Raw genomic sequence first — 21,752 nt, forward strand, 5'->3', positions numbered from 1 at the left:
ATGTGCTTATACAGTAATAACTGTATTTTCAGAAACTACAACCTGATACATGTAAAGAACTCGTTTTTTAACTGGTTCCATTTCTTTTTGCCTTGACTGTTCCGTTTTGTACACCTCAGCAGTTGTTCCCTGCTTTGTGAGCAGCTGAGCTGTGCCTGGTGGAAGGGCAGAAATGCTGGAGACGGGTGGAGCCGGCAGCAGCTCCAGGAAAAGCCACTGCACTTTCTCAGATAACTAATCCCCAAGTCGTGAGTCAGAGGTTTAAGTCTTGCATAGGTGCAGCTCATGGCAATTAGTGTTGTGGCAGGATGGCCTTCAACTATCACATGGTGCTATAGGTATGTAGGGGTAAGGAAAATATATCAGAAAGCTGGTGGGGTTTTTTGGAAAGGAGTCAGGGTAAGAGCTGTGCTCAAGATGATCAGAGCACCTCTGACACATCAAACAGATTGGAGTACTAAAAGAGTAACACAGTGCTCCCGAACAAAAATGCTTTGAGAACTGCTGGAGGGCAGCAAGATTGTTTCCTCCAGGCTGGTGAAGCCTCAGCCTCCCAGTGCTGAGCCAAGGCTGGTGAGGGGGGTTACGTGATGGGCTTAGGAGCTGAGCCAGAATGCATTGGCTCTCAGAGTTTTCGGTCTTGGGAATAAGGCAAGGCTCTCCAGCTGGGCAGTAACTGAAATCTAAGAAACGGCTATGAAAGCACAAAACTTGTGGAGAACCATAACCAGTGTTAATATTTGCACTCAATTTTTTTTTAACGTTTCCTCAGGAATCGGTTTCTGTGTTAGTTGACACATACTTGTTTTAACTGAAGTCTTTATATTAAAAGATACTGTTTAGGTACATGGATATCATCAAATCTTTCTTCATAAAAACCCTCATAGGAGTACAGTTTTAGGGAGCAGTTTACCTCACTTTTTCAGCTTTTGAGTGTAGGATATCCAAAGTGGAAAACGCAGGCTTTTTGCAACAGTAAAAGGATTGTTGGAGTTTTAATACCATGTTGTTGCATGTTGTGAGGAGCATGCTCATCTGTCTTAGCTCTGCTGTGTTATAAAACACAGAGTATGATGTGTGCAACTGAAAGAAAAATACCACAGCAGGACAGAGATGAGATAGAAGCTGGGAGTGAAGATAATGAATTTCTCGCTCCAGAAGATACTATAGACTGAGCTGCTCTGTGAAAGTAGCAGAATTTTCTCTGCTGTCTCAGGTTATTTGAATGTAGCTCAGAGACTGGCCATATAGATTTTGTACACTGGTTACGGTAAAGAGTATATAATAGAATGTAGCTGACTGAGTTTTTGTGAATTATTGATGCTGTGGTCATGAAGATAGTTCTTAGTGGACAGTAAAGGTTTCCTGTCTTTGATAAATAAAGCTTAAGACTTCTGTATCCCATGTTTATTTGCTACAGAGCTTCTTAATTAAATGCAAAATACCTTGTTAAAGTTAACTCCAGTGCTCTAGTTTTAAAATAGCTGGAGTGAGAGATCATTTTAGTATGCCATGTACCCATTGTGCCTTGGGACTAAATGGTGTAAATCAAGATTGCTCTAGGAAGGCACTCTGGGAGATGCAGGAAACTGAAGAGTAGAGGTGATGTGTGTATCTTCAAAACCATAACCTTGTGACAGAGATGCAGAACTCCAGTTGATTTCTGAGGCTGCTGAAGCAAAGAGAGCTCGGGGTGGGTGGGAATTACACTTTAATATATTCATATGTCTAAGTCCTATTTCCACTGTTACTAGCCTCTTGTATTTCAATTTACAGTGGTTTCTGATTGCACTTGCTCCTGTGATCAGGGAAATAAGATAAAACCCCCAACATCTAGGGGGGTTTATTTAAGCATTCATTTAGGAAAGTGCTCCCTCTCGTTGCCTGAATGCAGACTTGAGTATTGGAGTGTTATTCACCTGTTGCCATAAAATAGCGGAATGATAAAAGTTTGGAGTTCAAACAGAATTCTCAGCCACCAGTACTGGTTTTGTTGGATGTCCTGCAGGAGTCTGGTTTTGCTTGTTAGTGGCCTTCTTGCTAACTTGCGCTCAATACGAAAGAGTTAATGATTGTAGAGGCAGAGTTATGTTGTTGTCTTCTATCAGCATGCCCATGGCACAAATTCCTGCTTAAATTTCGATGCACATTTAATGAAAACTGTTTGCTCATTCCCTGCTATCCAGGGAAAAAAACAAAACCCTCAGTCAGGCAGAAGCAACTGTTCCAAATCTGTTTGTTGTTTATACATACAACTGCTAGTTCATGTGGTAGACAAATGAGCAACCTAACATAAACCGAACACCAAAATTGAGTATTCTGGGTTATTGTGGTGGTGAAAAGTCACGTTATAAATACAGTTGAGTTCTCAGTACAAGAGAAAACAAAGGAATGTTTACTTTGTAGCTCCTTAAATTTAAAAAAAAAATAAATCTGCTCTACAAGCACAGATTGCATATTTTCTGCCCATTCTGGCTTTTGTATCTCAGCATTTTGCCACTCTTCAGCTAGCTTGGAAGAGATTTCTTCCAGAGTGCAAGTTTGCAGAAGTTTTCTTTCCTGACTGATGATGCATACTACCTTTTTTTTTTTTTTTTTTTTTAATGCTCTTTCTTTCACTTCTCTTTTGACTCTTATTTCTGGAAAATGCTTGAAAAATCAGAATGGATGGACACAGTCTGATTGCAGTTGTCAAACTGTCTCTGCTGTGAGGTCATTAATATAAACGGTTGTGAGGACAGAGCCTGATTTATGAGTAACAGAAGACGGACCGCAGGCTGGACCCGCTGCCTGCCTGGTTACTTAACAGTGGCACAGCTGGGCTGGCGGTAGCGTGGTGCTAAGTTGGCTAAAAAATATGTGGTGCAAGGCAAGCAAGTGGAATTGCTGCCGTGGTGTGGCACGAATTTCACTCCGACAAAGTGGGAGTTGAAGGGGGAGAAGGAACCTGCTTGTGGTGGTCAAGCTGGGGGGGGGGGGAAAAACAGGCGGAATAGGTTCACTGTTTGAGTGCTTGGTTTTGCCGAGCAGATTTACTTTGGTTCAGGAAGGTGTTTCTCATTTTGAAATATGACATCTTCAGGAGCCTATGTTCAAGGCAGATGAACACAAGGTAACTTAAGGTTGTATTTGAAAAAGGAGCAATATCTTAGAGGAACTAGTATTATTTAGATTTTATTAACGAAAAAAACCCCCAAACAAACCAAAAAAAACCCCGGAAAACAAACCACCCAACCTTCACCCCAAAACTACTCGTGTAGATTAGTATAATTCAGTGAATTTAAAATGTAATCACATTACAATTTGTACCAGCGAATGCTATGGAATAGCCTTCCTTTACCTACCCTGGTGGTTCAGGGAAACTTGCAGCGGCTTCACTACACAGCAGTGGGTAGATCGCCCGCCTTTGTCATGGTTGTTTGAGCTCACCGGTGATAGTTAATACCCTTGTTAGGACTTGGTTGAACTTTGAGCACAGTTATCAATATTTGATAACAGATCGCTGATTATCACAAGGCAGTAATCAGGGAGCGGTTGTAGTGATTCGTGCTTTGGTATAATTAAGTTACTGCAGTGCAAATCGTCATCCTAAGAAGTGCCTAGAAGTTGCTTCCACGTAATCCGTTTATTTATATGAAAAGAGCTGGTATATCGCTGGATTAGCACTACAGTCACGTAGTCCAGAAAGCCTGTAGTAGTGTAATATTTGCAAATGATGAACTTCCAAAACAGCCTTTAAGAGGACATTTTCAAGAGCCTTCGGTTCTGTAACTCCAGTGTTAGTTACCCTGTATTGATTAGCACTGGGATTTCTCCATACCGTAACAAAATGACTGCCTGGTGTGGCAGTAAAATAATAGAGATGTGAAACTGTGGCGGATTCCTTGATTAAATTTCTCTGGCAGCCATTGAAGTTATTTTGAGTGCGAACACATTTGTGGAATTACTTGTCTGCTCCTGTGACAGTGTGCTGGGATATATGCCAAAAAAATTATCTTTTTTGTGGCTTCATAAGCCAAAATACTATGCAAACTGTTTGGTTCTTGCTACAATGCAAATGTGAAGTCAAAGGGAGTCTGCTCTACCTGAACTTGAATCACATACTACTTGTAGGCTTGGATGGGAAGGAGACATCACATGATTTAAAGAATCAAGTGTCTATTTTGCTCAGTAAAACAGTGAAGAATTTTAGACCTGTATTTGTGTGAATTCAAGGAAACTGGAGTGAGAAACTGGCACACACGCTCTTGCTGTGTGCCAGGGTTTCCTGTGAATCTTGAAGTAATTCTGATTTTTCTCGTTTGACAGTTGTTGTTATGGTTAACACCAAAAATCCTTAATCTAATGCCTTGCTCTCAATTTAGTGTTGGCATTTAGGCTGAAAATCTGCTGTAATTTCTGTGGTATTTTGGCCGACATGCTGGAGTGGTACTTGCTGAAGCACAACATTAGGTTCAGTGTTTTCTTCTGATACTGTAAATTACTTGTAATAATTTGTATTGACTGAACTTTTCTTGTTAAGGTTTTCTAACATAAACGTCTTACAACATAAGCTCTTGTTCAAGGTACACAATCTGCATCTGGGATTTTTACCAAATTGAGGATTTTTGGTTTTCTACCCCCAAAATCAGATTTTTAGATTCATATTAGATTAAATAGCCATTTATTTCTGAAAATGTTGATGCATATGTTGTGGAAGTATATAATGATGCTATAGAAAAAAAGCCTATCTATGTTTCTCAACAAGCAACCTAAATTTCTCTGGATTACAACGTTTAGAGATAATTTTGGAAAGGGAATGTGACAAATGGATTTGTATAAACAGGAAGAAACAGACTTGAATGATAGCCTATGAAGTTCTTATTATAACTTGAGGACATGTATGTTCTAGTAAGAATACCCTAAAAATCAGTATTTCCTCCAGATGTGGCATGGTGTGTGTTGTTCCTGATGTATGCTGGATTTTCTTTGTCTTGAAAATGAATTACTTCATTGTTGTTTCCCTTTAGGGGAGAGTGCCTAGTTTCAAACTCTTTCCCTGCAAGAATGCACAAGCTAGTTATGTTGTTTTCCTGGCCTCTTACCTTTATGTAGTGTGCTGTAAGGAAGAACTTGACCACCAGTAGCTGCCTTAGTTTAGTACCAGTTAAACCAGTAGGTCTCAAAGGCATTAAGAATAGTCCAAATGCTCTGCCTAGATAGTTACTGTGACAGGTTTTGAAAACTTTATTTGTTGCTGCTGCTATATCCATGCTGTTCTATATGCATTCCAGTTTAGGTAAGGTATATTGGGACAGCAAATATGAGAAAACTTCAAACCTGAAAATACTAGGTGTGGTTAACTTCACTGATTAAGTAAGCCTGAAAAAAGAACTGGCCTCATTAATGAATATGTATTTAGCACCTTTGAGGATTGGCACAGATGCTGTAACTTTGGCCATGAACATTGCAGGGCTTCAGCTGTGTGACACGTCTGTAGTCCCTGAAGCAACATTCCACTAGTGCTTTCAACTGAGTAAGGAGAGAGTAAAAATAGAATGGTAAACTTTCTGTCTGTATCACTCAAAGCTGAAGCCCTGGAGGGGAGGGGGAGGGAATCTGTATCTTATGCTCATAATTAAAGATGCTTCATGATAATACATAGTTTGTACATAGTGCTGTCAACCAGAAAGCTTTAAGTGCTTTACGAAGGTGATTGATACCATCTTCTGTGTTGTATGGGGCAACTGAGGAGGGACGTGGCCCAAGCCACAACCATACAGCTAAGCAGACAGAACTGAAGTAATTGTGTCCCATCCTCCCCTGCTGTACTCGGTGTCAGCAATATCCATAAACTGCTCTGTCCCACTGAGTTCTCTTATTACTCCGTGCAGGAGTAAGTAGAAGAGTCTGGGGTGTGGATTCTTAATAGCCAGCTTCTGTGCACATAGTTCATGCTAGCGCGAGGAGACCAGAATTGCTGGTAAGCCTGGTTTGTATAACTTGAGGCAGTAACACAGGGGGTGGCGGGGGGAAATCCTGTGTTACTATTAACTGGAGCGTGGGGGTGCCTTAGCTAGGCCTGGCCTGAACTGAGAAGTTGTAGGTGCAGATAGCCATAGTGCTTGTGAGGATAGCTGGTTTTTTCAGCACCCCTAAGAAATGTAATCCACATCATCTACCCGTGGGTTATTGACTAGACTGGAGGCTTTTGCCACCTGGTAAGCGTTTGTGGGTAAGGGGGAGCAGAAATTCTTGCATCATTTTAAACGGCAGTAGCTTTGCACTTCTCAATAATTGACTTCCCTTGGGGGGGGGGGGGGGGAAGCATACCTGCCTTTTTCCCCCTAATTATCCCCCTCCCCCCACCCCTTGTCAAATCAGCATTTCACATATGCCCACGGTAACTGTTCGAATTGCCTCCTACTTTGCTTTTGGTGAAGGCTGGTTTCCCCGCTGCAGTGTTGCCTTGCTAGTTTTGAACTCTGTGATAGACTCCATAGGAGAAGTGCAGGAGCACACCCAGAAATTTCACTTGGGTCTCCGCTCTGTCGGATGGAGCTCTGTTGCCACAGAGACCAAAGCTTGTGTGTTTCAAGGAAGATATTTTTAGGAGCTGCTGTTTAGCTGGTGGAATGACTTTCTTCCTTAATAGGGAGAGCAGATTGTAACAGTATTCCTCTTTGCTCACAATGTCTTTTGCCTTTTTCTATCACCTTCTTTCCTTTTTAATATGTCCCTTAGTTTCTCTTTCATTGCCACCTATCCGTATCTGCTCTTTTCCCATTTCACTTTCTGTATCTCTGTTCCTGTTGCACAAGAATCAGATACCACAAGGGATTTTGCAGAGTGGGGAAGGGACCCAGTCCCTTTGCATAAAGGATACTGTATTTTAAAAATAAAATCCCCAGGTCATTTTGTACCTCAGTTGAACAGTGCTTGCTGAGTCACCAGCATTTGCAAAGACGCAGAGTATCACAGAGCCAGTCTCTGGCCTTCAGCTCCAAGAAGCTTGTGCATGTCAATTATTCATGGCCCTTGCTTATGAGTTGTCATATGTCCTTTGGCCTTGCAATAAATACATTTTACACATAGCTGTTTCTGCTGATGTTTGCGGTAAGCTTGATGTCTCACTGTCTGATTGATGGCCTTATGGTAAAGGGCTTCAAAGGAGAAGAGTTACTGTAACAGATTTACATCTTGGAAAGTTGGACTGTCCCTAACTAAAACAGTCCCAGAGATTCTTTTAGTTGTCAGTCAGCAGGAATACGAAGTAGAAAAGACATTTGACCTCATGGCAGGCTACAAGTGCACTAAGTCAGGTTCCTAATACCCTTCTGTGATTTCTTTTTTGTCAAAATTGTCACGTTGCCTTTCTGTGGAGTTAGGTACTGAATACTTGTAGCATTTATTTAGTGGTGAAGGACTACTTAAAATTTAGAGATCTCTGTTTTTTTTAATGATGCTACAGATTCTATCTGACTTTAACTGGCATGCTATGAAATTGAGATGTTTTGTTTCCAGATTTTTTTCTTGCTGTGCAGCAGCAATGTGAGCTTACAACGTGAGCTGTTTTCAGAAACAACATCAAGAGATATGAATCCAAAGCAGATCAATGTTGAAGAAAATTGCCATTCTAAGGCAATTGTCTGTGTTGAAGGAATTATCTTGCTATCCCATGCTGCCTTGTAATCCTGTGATTCTCATTCAAACATCTGTTTTCATATTCTCTTTAGATAGTAAACCTTTTGGAAAGGGGACTTGATATTTATCTTGATACTGGAGTTCAGGATGGTATTGCAAAACCTACCAGCATTAATATCCTTCCATTCCTGTTTAAGTGCCACTTAGAGGATCTTGTTCCAGTCCCATTTCCTTGTATTCCCTGGTGGTCATGCATTTCTGCCCATCTTTAATACGGTGCAACAGCTGGTAGATCAGCAGGTTGGATGCATGTTCCGCCTTCAAAGGTACATATTCCAGCCCTCCCCACCCAGCAGCTGAAATGAAGTCTGTGAGGACAAGACATTGCTCCCAGATCTCGTTAACACGCATACCAAAATCAGCTAGGCTCTGCTGTGTGCTGGACTATTTCTAACAGTAAGGGAGAAAAAAAATCCCCAAAAGCTTCACAACATCTCTTTAAAAACATGAGGCCATGGCTGTGGTGATAGACCACCAATGTGAGCTGCTGCTTGGTTACCAGGAGGATAAAATTTTACTCCAGGGAGATATTTTTATACAGTTGCTTATTCATATTACAGTAGATGCCAAAAGCACCCTTATGCTCAGCAGCAGAGAAATATTAAGAAGACTTCAGCTTCTCAGAAGCTACAGTCCAGTCTGATGTTATTTCATTGTAAGAACTGGCAATCCTGACAGCCTGTAGTTGGGTGATTAGTACTGGATTATTCTTACATTGTAATTTTAATTATTAATTGATGATTCTTCCATTGTAGTTTTCTCTCTTTGGCACAAACCCAATCATTTAGCTGCTTGATCGTCAAGTACTGTCCAGGCCTGCCATACGCCTTGCTATCAGCTTGGCAAGGAAGGTGAAACCGCCTGGGTGTACATTGAATATAGCCTAAACTGTAGGTTTTGATTTTCATTGTTATAGCAGTGACAGCAGGACTGTAGACAGTGTAGACTGGCAAAAAGACATGTTCTGCACAAATTTTCTACTAGAAATGTCTTCTCTTGTGCACTTGATTATTCTTTATACAGCTTACTATAGGAAGTGGAGTTATACTCAATTATAAAATATTTACCCAGAAAATTACTATGTAACAGCTTTGATTTCAGCTTTCCTAACAAGTTGTGGTGACCAAATACTATTGCGCTTTTCACTTCTTCCTAGCCACTGTCGCCTCCTCCCGTGCTTCTTCCAAATCCCTTTATATTTTTCCATACTTTAAGTGAAAAATTAATTAGCGTCATCTTCAACTTTTTTTGCAGCTGTGAAACAGCACACAAGCTAGGACAGTCTTATGGATGGGCATACTGGAGAGCAGTCAGGACTTCCAACAAACCCTGAGTTTTATGGAATGATGTGTCTTTATGGTTAAAAATTAAGCTTGAAATATTTTAAACTGGAAAAGAAAAATGAGGAATAATTTATACTGATCAGAAATGGAAAAATGGACAGAACTATCCTGTCAAATATTTATCCTCTTTGTTGTCTTTAGCTATGCTAATAAGGCAGTTTGGTCTTTCTGTTCAAGTTACGTGGGATTAAAGGTGGGCAGAGGAGTACCTGTCTTGTTTAGTAGTGGACAGATTGTTAGCCTCCGGAGTATCTAATTGAAATTCCTGAGAGTGACTCTAGAGAGGCGAGGAGTCTGATTTATGACTTGCTGTGCTGTGGAGTGAAAGATAAGAGGTGTTCGTGAAGATGGTGAAGATTAACAAACTGAGGTTGCGTCTTTGAGGATAGCTCTCTTCAGGCTGGGTAATATTTTGATTATTTACTTTACTGGTCTGCTTTAAAGTTTAGACTTGTAAATTATAAATAGATAGTAAATAGATGCCTCCAATGGGTAGGAGGGATGCTTTTGGTTTTATTTCCCTCTCCTTTAGTTTGTTTGTTTTTTTGCTTTTGTGGTGTGAAATGTGTTGGGTTGTGGTTTTGTTTGGTTGGTTTTATTAAAGGGATGTTTCTTTTCTCTACAGGTATGGTGTTAGTCCTGAGAACATTATTCTGTATGGTCAGAGTATCGGTACTGTCCCTACAGTAGACCTGGCGTCTCGGTACGAGTGTGCAGCAGTAATCCTTCATTCTCCCTTGATGTCTGGATTACGGGTAGCTTTTCCTGACACTAGGAAAACCTATTGCTTTGATGCTTTTCCAAGGTATGTAAAAACGCTGCAAAGAGGGTTGTTACATACTCAACATGCTATTTATGTGTTTAAAAGGGACTAGTTCTCTTAACTTTTCGGGGAACTTTGTTGAATTCTCACCTGCATTTTAAAGCTCAGATAGCACACCTTCTGAATCCAAGCAGAGAATCCCGTATAAGAAACAGGCTGTCAGTCTCAAACTGACACGATAGTCAGCTCAATGAACATAAGTCTAAGTGTCCACAACTAATTTTTTCTGAGTTTTGTGTTATGGGTTGTTAATATCAGAATTCTTATGCTGTCAAGTTTGGTGTAGTAGCTTAACAGCTGATAATACGCTATATAAGTCCTTCAGACTAGTGACTAACAAAACAGTAATTATACGCTTTTAACATTTCAGTCAACCTTTGATTTAGGAGGCAATGTGGTATCATGAAATGGATGTGCTGATTTCAAGCTGCTTATTAAAATATCACTGTAATTTTACCAGATCAGCAGAGAAAAAGGTATAGGTGCTGCTTTTAAAGTGAGAAGACAAGAGAGGGTCAGAGGCTACAGTGTTAGACTGCCGTGGTTCACTTCTCAGCTTGGTTCTGAATTTCACGTATAATCTCAAGGAAACGCATTTCATTTTTCTTTGCCTTTGGTCCTTGTAAGTAAAAACACTACATCTTTGGTATGGTGTCCATATAAAACCACTAAAGATACATGTTCTCCATTAGGGAAGAACAAATAAAAATCTTGGTAAGATCCTAATGTCTGTGAACAAAACAATGTAAGTTACTGTCCCTCATTTGGAAGACTTTGAGCTTGCTTTAAGAAACTGTAGAATATTTTACATACAGAAAGCTATATGCAACTGGTTTCAAGGTAAAACAGTTGCCTTTATAGCCTAGTGCTTCATTTGGCAAGCAATTGCAACAGACCTAGGTGAGAGTATCCAGATATTTGGGAGTAGTAGGGGTCCTGGGAATAGCAGATGTTTTAGGAGTCTTTTAAAACTTCTCATTTGACCCAGTTTAAATTATGGGAGAGTATGAGAAGAGGGGAAGCCAGTCTCCATAGGGCAGTGTATATAGACCTGAGGGATGGTGAGGGGAGGCACAGATAAGAAGCTAAGTGGTCTGTGGAAGGGAGAAGACAGAACAGATTCACTGAATTCCTGTGCAAAGCTTGGCTTGGCTTCAGAAGGTCACGTTTGCCATAAGTGTGGTTGGGAATTTTCATAGCATTTGTTATGTTGATTTTATTTTGGTTACAACAGATTAAAATTAGAAGGTGGGGGAGGCTCTAGATATAAATCTGTATGCCAAAAAGCTAAAAGTAATAGTGACTGAGTTACAGTGACTTTCACAGTATCTGTGTCCAGTCCCCATGTTTAGAATTCTTCCAAACACATTATTAATTAATTAAATTGTTGAAAGTGCAGTCAGAATTTGAAACAGTCGTACTCAGACTCATCACCCTCAAACTTGAAAACCATTATTTACAAATGCTTCTGCAAGAGGGGAAAAAACAGAGCCTTAAGAATAGCTCTGATTACAAAAGTAACAGTGATTAGCTGATATAAGTCGTATCAAATAACAGTTTTAAAAAGAAAAAGTGGGAGGGGGGAACAGTGACAACAGATGTACTGTAGCACATGAGTATTTTGTTCTTACCCTACTGAGCTGTTCATTGCTGTCAGCCTGACTTCACTTGTACTGTAAGCAGTGAAAATAAACAGCAGTGCACTGTTACGAATGTGTGCAGCTCAACTGTCTGTCTTCACAGTGGGAAACAAAATAGTTCTGTGTGCACCTACAGTGAATTACTATTATGTGCATTTTATGTTGGGACTCCATGAGAATTTGGTCTCTGTAGATTTTTCTAGCTCAGAGCGGTATGGCTAAGAATACTAAGTCTAATGTGCAGTTCAAATACTGCCTTATGAGTCGCTGAGTTGGCAGTGGGACACTTTCCAATTTTCTGCAAAATACAAACATTATCTAGCTTAATGGTCTGTGAATATACGTGGAAAAAAGTTTCATTATCTGAGGACTGAAGTGAAAGGGGTTTCCTACGCTAAATGGGAGTTTAGTAACTAGCCGCTAAAATTATGTATAAACATCTCCGCAGCTGTACGTAGCTGACATGTCTGTTACATTGTGGAACTCAGGGACAGACCCTTCATGGGCTTAAGACTTCAGTTTATGTAGCATGTTGATTATAAAGTATTTACATTTGGCTATGATATTAATTTGGGTGTGGAAATTACAGAAAAAAATGTGCGTTATTCTGATGTCTTTCAACTTGAGATATTTTTCTGTATTCGGTATAGTTGCACACAGCTCATTCCAGACAGGAAAAGTGAAATGGGCTGCATTTTAATTTTAAATAATACTTTTCCTCTTTAAATTACATGAAGCTTGTTTTTTGGGGGAGGTATTGAGACTGAAATGTGTTTAGACTTAGCTGTTTACTGGAATACCAATGACTGCAGAATACTAAATGCTGAGATTTATATGCATGAAGTTTAGTGTTTCAGTCTGCATCTTAAATTTTAATTAACTTTATATTTTCATAAAGCAGCTTTAAACCTGTTAAGTCAGTGTATCTTGGCATCTGTATTTTTTAATCATTTTAAGAAGTCTCGATCACTTTGTAAAATCTCTAGTCTTACCAAAATTGCATGCTTTCATGTTCTTCAGGAGCAGGAAAATCCAAACACCTTTTATTAGGTAGCATAAAGAAATAGTCTTGTCCTTCTGTTGAATGAAATATTACTGATACTCATGTTTCCACCCACTTCATCCCATACTCTGCACAATGTCCTGAGCCAATTCCTCCATTTCTTGATGTAAGTGGAGCTGGTAGGAAGCTGAGAGTTCATTAGCACTTGGTGTCTATATACTGATCTGGAATTATTGGCGACTGCCAACATGAAATGGCTGGAAGTAGAAGCTGGTGCCTGCATGAGGGCAGGCAGAGAAAACTGCTGGTTATCACTTTGAAGTTCATGTGCTACCAGTCTACTTCGTAACTAGGGTTTTCAGGGCTGAACTCTCAGGTGTGAAGGTGCCATGTCACTCTTCCCATTCCTCTGAACCCATTTTCCCGTGAGAGGCAGTCACCAGCTACATTGGTCTGCTGAGTGTAGTTGGAACAAAAGGAAAAAAAGTTTATTTAAGGCCCCTCTGCAGTCAGAGCTGGCGAAGAAGTTGATTATGTGAAGTAAAATCCTGTGTGAGTTTCTTTTGATGTGCAGTTAAATATCCTTGTGTTACGTTCTTCTCCCCCCAGTTTTCTCTTTCCTCATTTGAACTAAAACAATCAGGACAAAGAACAGATTGTTTTTCTTTAGCTGAATCTGCCTAATTTGGGGGTTCAAAGACAGGTTCAAACCTCATAAGCTGAAGCTTTTTTAATGAAGTCTTATGACTAGAATGTAGCTAATTAGCTCCTAATCTATTAAATTGGAAGGTGATAATGTGTGATGTGAGGAGTCTGCACTGGCAGCATGTCCCGTAGAATCTTAATTGCTTCTCAGTGGGTTTTGTGATAGACTTGTTGTTTGGGGATTTTTGTTTTCTTTTTGCCAAACTTTATTTGGATGCTGCCTATTCAATCTTCTTGTCGTCAGAACTGGTGGGATGATGGTAGTGGCAGTGCAGGCTCCTGTTTACACGTGTGTTTTGGGAGTGAGCCTTGTTCCGTATTACTGGGCACAATTCCAATGTTTCGCAGCTATTTAAAAAGATGCGGTGGTAACTGGACTGTGTGTCGATAATTAAGCTTGTTTTCTTTAATGGTATGAAAATTAAAGCCCCAAACTGAGCTATGTTTTTCTTTTTCATCCCCCAGCATTGACAAGATATCTAAAGTAACCTCTCCCGTGTTGGTAATCCATGGTACCGAAGATGAGGTAATTGATTTCTCTCACGGCCTGGCCATGTACGAGCGATGTCCACGAGCGGTAGAGCCCCTCTGGGTGGAAGGGGCTGGGCATAATGACATAGAGCTTTATGCACAGTACTTAGAGAGACTAAAACAGTTCATATCTCATGAACTTCCCAACTCCTGAAGAAGCCTACCTGATTTTACCTCAGTTACTGTGAACGGAAGAAATTACCTGGTTTTGCACATGCTTTAACTGGATAGCTGTAATAGCTTTATACTATGAAGAAATACCCTGTCTTTAGGGTGTTCTAATCAAACATCTGATGAAATTTGTCTTTTATATCTGGAAATTACTCTACTAATGCACACAAATACGGTCAACTACTGTAATACCGACAATTTTTAGCTTTGTTGCCCTGAAGGAAGTGGGAATACTAGCTGCTTACGGGGACACTTTTTACCTAGTGCTATAATAATCGAAGATCAGTTTTCTCTGTCTCACTTCAGATTGTTTATGATTCTGTCGTACGAAGACTGGTTTGTTTTTTTTCCCCCAGTGTTCTCAGTGTGGAGAACACGTCTGTTATGAGCTACAGCTTGTTCTGAACTATCAGTCATGGGTTCAATCTAAGGGAGTGCTTACTCTGTAAAGTTTCTAGCTGTGGTATTGTAACTGGAAAGTTATTGTGATGAAGTTCCCCCTCTCCTCCCTTCTAGTGTTCTTTTGTTAACTTACTGATCTTCCCGAGTAAATTATTTAAATATACTTTTTCCTGAAAATAAACTACTATATGGGGCTAAACTCTGTAATGACCTCTCCATTACCTGTACAAACATAACTGGAATATTCTTAAAGGAACTAGGGACAAAATTGCTTTGTTTAAAAATAAATGTGTAAATTTACTACTAGAAAACTCATTTTAATATTCAGATGGTCTGAATAATAGCCATAACAGACATTTCCTTCTGTAAAGCATTCCTGTAGACTTTTTAAAAGTACTGTACATATTTGAATTTACATTGTGCATAGATTGTTAATTGGTAGTTTTAATTTAAGTCTAGTTACAATAAACTGCAAAATTCTGGTTTGTATATGATTGAATACATTTTGTTAAAATATGTTTTTATCCCTATATTATTTTGCTATTAAAGTTTTATAAAGTTTCCAGGACAAAAAGAAAATTTACACATTTATGTTTTGATGAATTTATGTAACTAAATTTTCATTGAGCTGATCTTTTTAGTTTAGAAGTAATTTGATTCTTTGACACTGGAATCGCACAGATTATGCATCAGAAATGCAAGACACTTAAAAATTGTTACACTACTAGCATAGGTCTAATTTTTCCAAATTTAAAGGCCTTAAATGTACTGTAAGCCTCAGATTGTTGTATAAATTGATTGCGATTGATTGCAGTTTGTGTCCTGTTGCTAGAATGCAACACAGTGATTGTAATGGAATAAAGGATGCATGGATTAGAGCTTGCTGAATTTTTGAATCTTATTTGGTGCATGATTTTCATATACAAGGGAAGTGTAAAGTACAGATTGCTGTATAGAGTAACTTGAATTTCATTATTTAAATCCTTCCCTTCAAGGAAAATGTCCTAAAGTACAAAGCCACATTTCCATGAAGCTTGGTATGTAAATCAAATGTAAAGAGATTATTTTTACATAGTGTTCAGCTGGTTCTGAGTAATGTAAAATCATGATTCATTGCCTAGAAGAAATGTTTGAACTTAGTTGTCATGAGTCCTTGTAACAGGCCTGCAGTTTTCAGCACTGCAAGTGTCTATTGTTTTTGGTTATTGACTATGCCTCATTACTGTAAAAGGAGAAAAACTGGTGTTTTCACTTGGAGTGGGGGGAAATGAGGACACCCATCCTGTTCCATGTTGTCTGGATCCTTAGAATCTGGATCTGTGCATCTGTTATACAGTTGTGAGTTTTAAATGTCCCAAACAGCAGGGCCCCAGCTGTTCTCTTGGTAACTTTTTCAGCCAGAACTGGCAGGTTTTGCCCACTCATCTCAAGCTTGCCATTTCCTTCCTGTATTTTAAATAAATGTTCAGATAAGTGTCTTTTTAAATTTATTTTGCACCTTCATAAGTCCACAGTGGATTTTCTTCTATTGCCTGTATGTGTTCTTCCTGAGACTAGGTCTGTGGAAACAAAGCTGATGTCTATGGTATAGGTTGTTGAGATAACGTTTGAAAGTGTCAGCCTGTCCTTTTAGTGATTTGAGGAATTTTTACTTAATTAGGCATTGTTTTTTGATACCCACATTGAACTTTGTGTTGCTCTGAAAACTTCAGCCTAGAATGCTGGGTTTTGGTTTTTTCCTTGTGACATCTTGTAGCTACCCTTCTACTGGTACTTTTAACCCTTTTCCCTATAAATTGATTTTTTTTTTTCAATTGCTACTTTTCTAACTCCTGCAGTCATCTCGTGACTTGTCTTTCTGTTTGCTTTGCTTTTTGTCAGTATTCCTCTGTTAATGCAAGCCCCAAATTTGAATTCAGTGTTGTTGTACGTGTCCCATGGTCTCTGCACATGCAGCCCAAGTTCATAGTATCCTTGCTGAATGTGAATTTCAACTTACTATCTTTTATTTGTCTAAATTCCTGCCTGCGTCACTATTTCAGGCATTTCAAAATGCTACTGCTGGTCAGTGTTAGAATTACTAGCTGAAAAAGCCTGTGGCCAAGTCGCGAAACTATATTAAAGATAGTAGATTTCAGGTCCCCATTTCTTTAAAGAGAAAAGGTTAGAACAGAATTTTTAAATGATGGGAAAGGTGATGATGTGAGGTAATGAAGGAGAAACTTTGGGCTGAAAACCAGTCTGCTCCAGCAAACTGCTAATGTTCTCTCATTTAAACATGTAACGTGGGCCTGTACAAGAACTTGTTATGCATATTTTAGAGCTACCAAGGTGTCACTGTGAAGATGGTGCCTGTGTCTGGAGAAATGTTGCAATGGGTCTTCCAAGGGTGTAAGTGATCACTAATGTTTTTTTCTTGATGTGGGTGCTCTGTCCGTTTTTTCTGGATGACTGACTTTGTTAGTATAGGGCAGCCATATATGACTTTATTCAGGAGGGTTACAATGTGGCATATCTGTTTTTGTCAGTAGCTGTCTAGTATTTGGGCTTTGAAAAAGCCAGAAGAAAGTATTTGTTACAGCTTCAAAAGGTAGCATTTTCGAAGGAGTTTATGCAGCCATTTTAAATTTATGTAACTGTTATAAATTTAACTTGTATTCACACGGAGGCCTGTTACCTGTGTCACCTCTACCACATTTTCTTCCTCATTCTTCCATGTAATTCTTGTAAATTGTGGGAGCTTTTCTGTGGGTGGTGACCCTTTAGCTTTCCTGTGTTTACATTTCATATTGTGCACCTCTTTTATAAGATCTGCATCTTGCTTTTTCTAAGTGATGCCAAACACAGAAGTAGAGAAACAATGTACCTTCTTCCTCTGGTTCTTTGTTCAGCGGTAAACCTGAAATTGTTCTCATTTGGAAAATGTTTTCTTCCCTAGGTCTAACCTTGTGATGTCAATTAATGATGTGGTTTAAGTCCATTCAACTTAATTTTCTAGATCCTTCTTTGTGGAATTCGTTGGCCATTTTAGCTCTGAAATGTCTTGTGATGCAGATGTGGTTGCTCTGTTCTGCCAGCACTGGCGGAGGGCAGGGTGGCTCTGGTGGTGGGCACTCCGCTGTTGGCAGTGAGGTCAAGCACGGAAGCCACCTGCGTAGTGTTTATCACTTTCAAAGTCCGGCAGTAATTCTTGGACCAGATGGGCGTGTGAAATTTGAAGCGGGAGGTGGTGTTTCAGCTGTACAATATTTGAGTCTTACAGCTTTGCTGCAATAGTTAAAATTGCAAGAGGCGTCCTTAACAGCAGGAGAGGGAGCAGTGCTGCTTTGACACAGGGTTTAGAGCTTTGTGCCTGCGGTAACCGAAGTAATTTTGCGGAAAAACGTTAGTTTGATATACCTGCTGTACTTACCAAAAAAAAAAAAACAAAAAACCCAACCAAACAAAAAAAAGAAAACCAAACAAAAACCAAACCCAACGAAAGAACCCAAAACAAACAAACCAACCACGCAGACCCCTATGCCTTCAGCGCGTTAGTTGTGAGTTGGCTTCTGGCTCCCGAGCAGGTACCCAGACGCGCTGTGGGCTCCAGGCCCCCGCGGTGCTCCCCAAGGCCCAGCCCCGGCTCCCCCCGCCTGCGGCCCCCGGGGGCGCTGGGCCCCGGCCGTGCCGCTCCGCCCTGCCCGCCTGGCGGGCCCGGGGCACCCCGCCGTGCCGCGGGGCAGCGCCTCCCGTAACCGGCCCTTGTGCGCGGCCGGGGAGCGGGGCTGGCGGGGCCGGGGCTGCCCGCGCCGGGGGCCGGGGGAGCGATGCCGCCTCGCCGGGTGCAGCCGGGTAAGGAGCCGCTGCGCGGGGGGGCGGGGGGCGGGGAGGGGGCTCAGCCGGGCAAACCCCCCGTCTGTGTTGCAGGTGGCGCCCCGAGGAGCCCCAGCGCCGCCCGGCTGCTCCCGCTGCTGCTGGTGCTGGTGGGCGCCCGGCCCGGGCTGCCGGCGACGAGCGACTACAGTCAGTGGCGACAGGGTGACGGTGTCCCGCGAGTGGGGGGCGGCGGGGGGGAGGGGAAGGCGGTGCCGGGCCGGGGGCCAACCTCAGCCCCGGCCGCTGCTACTTGTACCTCGGCGAGGTGGGGGGCCGGGCTGCGGCGTCCCGGGGCAGGAGGAGGAGGAGGAGGAGGAGGAAGGTGGCTCCAGCCACCCCCGACTGTGTCTGCAGGAACAGCGAAGGGAGCGAAGGGAACGCGCCTCTGGCTTCCAGTCTGGCTGCAAGGCGCAGCAGATGGCATGGTTTTGCTGTGGCTTCCGAGGTGGCTGCAAGCAGCGGCTCTTAATTTATCCTTTAGTTCCTCAGGCCTTTTTTAGTTTTTATGGGCTGCCTTTGAAAACAAGGTATTGATCCAACATTTTGCTTATTCTAAATGACGTTTTACGCAACGGTTTATTCTAGAAAGCTTGCAGACCTAGATGTAGCATTGCTTCCATTTGCGCTCACTCCACAGCAGCGCCACTAGGTGCCATAAGGGGCATGGAGGGATGCTCTGCCCTGAGCCCCTTCCCCCTGGCCCAGGCCAGCAGCAGCAGGGTGTGCAGCCCTCCTCTGCGTGTTGCTGGGGTACTCCTGGAGTCTGGTCCCTGTCCCTCTCCCCCCCAGGGACGCCACACAAGCCATTTGCTCCCCTCTGCATCAGCCCCTCCCTAAGGGGGTGCACTGGCTCATGGATCTCTCAGGGGCCTTGTGAACACGGTTCTTGCAGTGGCTATTGATTGCTCTGAATGAAAGACACAGTAAAGATGCAAAACACTGCCTTCACTACAACGTGTTCCCGAGTTACCCGCTGCCATCTAGTTTTGCAGTTTTGAGTAATACGATGTTATATTTCAGGGATGAATTACAGTACATGTGTGGCTTTGTATGCAAAATTCCAACATAATAATAGAAAACTAATAGGATTACAATATACAAGCAATCCCCTGGACTGTAAGTCACAAGTACTTGAAGTTGATAACCTTAATCTTGAATCAAATGAAAAAAAAAAATAGCTGAGGCTTCTCAAACATGCTGGGCTGGGATCCACCTCTAGGAAACAGAAGAACGTTCTTAAAAATCTTGTTCTCTGCTTAGAAATGAAAGGGAAGGCTGCAGGCACATCCCAGGGCTCCCAGGACGTGACCTCCAGCCTTTAGCAGGGTGCCGTTATGTTAAAACACTATGTTAAACACTTTTGGCAAGATGCAATTAAGTTTTGGGTTCTTTGTCCCTTTTAATTATTAGAGCTTTATTGTGTGTTTGCGGCCCTACTTATCATCAAGTCCCAGCCTACTTATGTTGCATTTTAATTGTTTTATTGATCAGTTCTCAGTGTAAATTGAACCTTTGGGCTCAGCCTAGGTGAAGGAGAGCTGGGTAGGGGCACTACCTGAGAAGCCAATTTAAGCACCAGAGAGTCCCAGTTCTTCCATACTGGTACTAGCTTGTGTGCAGGATGAAGCTAAACCCTGTTACACCAGGCTAATGGCTTTAATCAACAGGCAGAGACCAGGAAGATCACCTAGAAAGTGAAACTGAGCCTTTCATTTAAACCCAACCTATATCTACTGGAAACCTACTAGGGCCTGAGACTGTACCCAAAATGCAAATGGCCCAGCAGAAGTATATAAGTTTCCTTTCCTGGTCATGTATGAAAAAGGCTTTTATAGTCTTTAATAGGAATTGTTATTTTTCTTACCATTTTTCAGAAAATTTATATGGAATAGTACATACTCTTTTGGTGATTGGGGTCTTTTTTTAGGAATCTGTGTACTCTGGAGCATATGTACCAATGACAAAGATAGTTTTCATAAGCATTACAGTAACATTAGTTTAAATAAAAAAATTATAAATAACAGTTATTATGTTATAGTACCTAAAACCCTATCTATGGCACATCTATTGATTTGGCCTGTCAAAACATTGTTTGTCAGAGTGGTGTAGCAATCTGCACTGTATCCAGGGCTATAACACTGATAAATGTAGAGATATATTTACGGTTGTTTTAAAGAAACGTTCCCACTGGGGTTCTTTGCCGTTTAATAGGTTTTACTGTATTTACGATTATTTCAGAACATAGCCTGAATCCCAACAGTTCTTTGTGGGATGCGGATTATGAAAGACTGTTGTTGCACAGTAAGAAGAGCCTTTCCGGGACCATGGGCTCTTACAAACCCTCCAGCCTGTTCAGGAGCAGCTCTCTCCTGGGTCACCAGGGAAGGAGAAGTTTGCTAAGTCAGAACCTGAGCCAGAAACCACAAGAAAAGCAGCTGTCCTGCGACATGCTCCTTACACTTTCCAGATATATTTTAGTGGATACCTTTGGACCTAGCTTGGCCTGGAACCTCTTTCGGTTTTATAACTGTGATCAAGAAGTCAACCTGCCCAAAATTCCTCTCAGTCCTCTCAAGGTGGCCCAGCACAAGGTGAAGCCATTCTTGCTACACAGGGTGCTTCGGCTTCTCAGGAATATGGGAGTCTTGTCTGAAGTTCAGCAGTCCAAGGCCTTCTCTCTGCTCAAGAAGCAAATACTTAAACCAAGGACAACACTGTTAAAGCCCGAAGAGGAACTAAGTGGTAAGTATGTAAGGAGGAGGTATGGTGTTGGTATCTCAAATGCTTTGTGGTGCTGGCTGAGTGGAGCTGTGGGGCCAGGTTCCATGCTGCCAAGGCTAGGGGCGGCCATCTCTGGGTGCAATCCGGTACATGGTGGCCCTGTGTCGCCCCAGGAGCCAGCACTCAGCGTTCAGGCTGAGCTAGAGCCGGGGCTCAGGGTGCTTAGCCCTAAGCAGGGGGTCTGTGATGAGGCAGGTGGAACACGGTCGCTGTCTGCAGAAGAGGAGATGCTAGACAAAGGCTGGTATGGTGTGCGGAGGGCAGCAGCTGCACATGGGCCACTGTGAGGAGGCAGGCTGTAGGGGTCAATACAGGCACTAAAAGCAGCGTTGTGGTAGTGTGGTGCATGGCTCGGTGGGGCTGCGGGGTCCACAGCAGCCCCTGAGCGCAACTCTAATGCGAGCTCCCCAGGGCCTGGCCGTGCCAGCGCTTCCAGGTCCCACCAGGAGCTGCTGTGCCCTGCTCCCGTGCTTCCAGCTGCGGGTTGCCTGTGGAAACAGAGCTACGCTGTACTGAAAAAGAAAAAAATAATTTTAAAGAAAAACAACAACAAAAAAAATCAATCAAACAAAAAATCATACAAGATCTGCGGCTGGGAAGAGGAAAAAAAAATAGGTGTATAAAAAATTTATTTATTAATTAGTATAATGTAGGAGCTAATGGCTCGCGGTCCCTGTTTCTGGGAGGTGCAGACAGGTTTGCCCAGATCGGGGAGAGGGGGCGGATGGCGCGGGCAGGCAGGGCAGGCAGGGCAGCGCGGGGCTGGCAGCGAGCGGGCAGGCAGGGCAGTGGGCGGGCTGGGCAGGCGGGGC

General features: G+C 42.0%; 2 protein-coding genes across 2 annotated transcripts in view; both read left to right on the plus strand.

Moving 5' to 3' along the window:
* Positions 1 to 15,185, plus strand: part of ABHD17C (abhydrolase domain containing 17C, depalmitoylase) — a 30,577-nt gene extending 15,392 nt beyond the window's left edge. Inside the window, exons 2-3 of the mRNA XM_037395180.1 lie at positions 9,652 to 9,831; positions 13,663 to 15,185. Of these exons, the coding sequence (XP_037251077.1) occupies positions 9,652 to 9,831; positions 13,663 to 13,882 (400 nt within the window). The 3' untranslated portion in view covers positions 13,883 to 15,185. The remainder of the gene's footprint in view (positions 1 to 9,651; positions 9,832 to 13,662) is intronic.
* A 2,901-nt stretch (positions 15,186 to 18,086) lies between these two features.
* Positions 18,087 to 21,673, plus strand: LOC119150786. The gene is made up of 3 exons (XM_037393642.1): positions 18,087 to 18,135; positions 18,211 to 18,306; positions 20,398 to 21,673. The coding sequence occupies exons 1-3, from the start codon at positions 18,111 to 18,113 to the stop codon at positions 21,225 to 21,227; spliced, it is 951 nt and encodes a 316-aa protein (XP_037249539.1). The 5' UTR covers positions 18,087 to 18,110; the 3' UTR covers positions 21,228 to 21,673.
* Positions 21,674 to 21,752: the final 79 nt, after the last annotated feature.

Source organism: Falco rusticolus, chromosome 7 (genome assembly GCF_015220075.1).
Source record: "Falco rusticolus isolate bFalRus1 chromosome 7, bFalRus1.pri, whole genome shotgun sequence".
Classification (NCBI taxonomy): domain Eukaryota; kingdom Metazoa; phylum Chordata; class Aves; order Falconiformes; family Falconidae; genus Falco; species Falco rusticolus.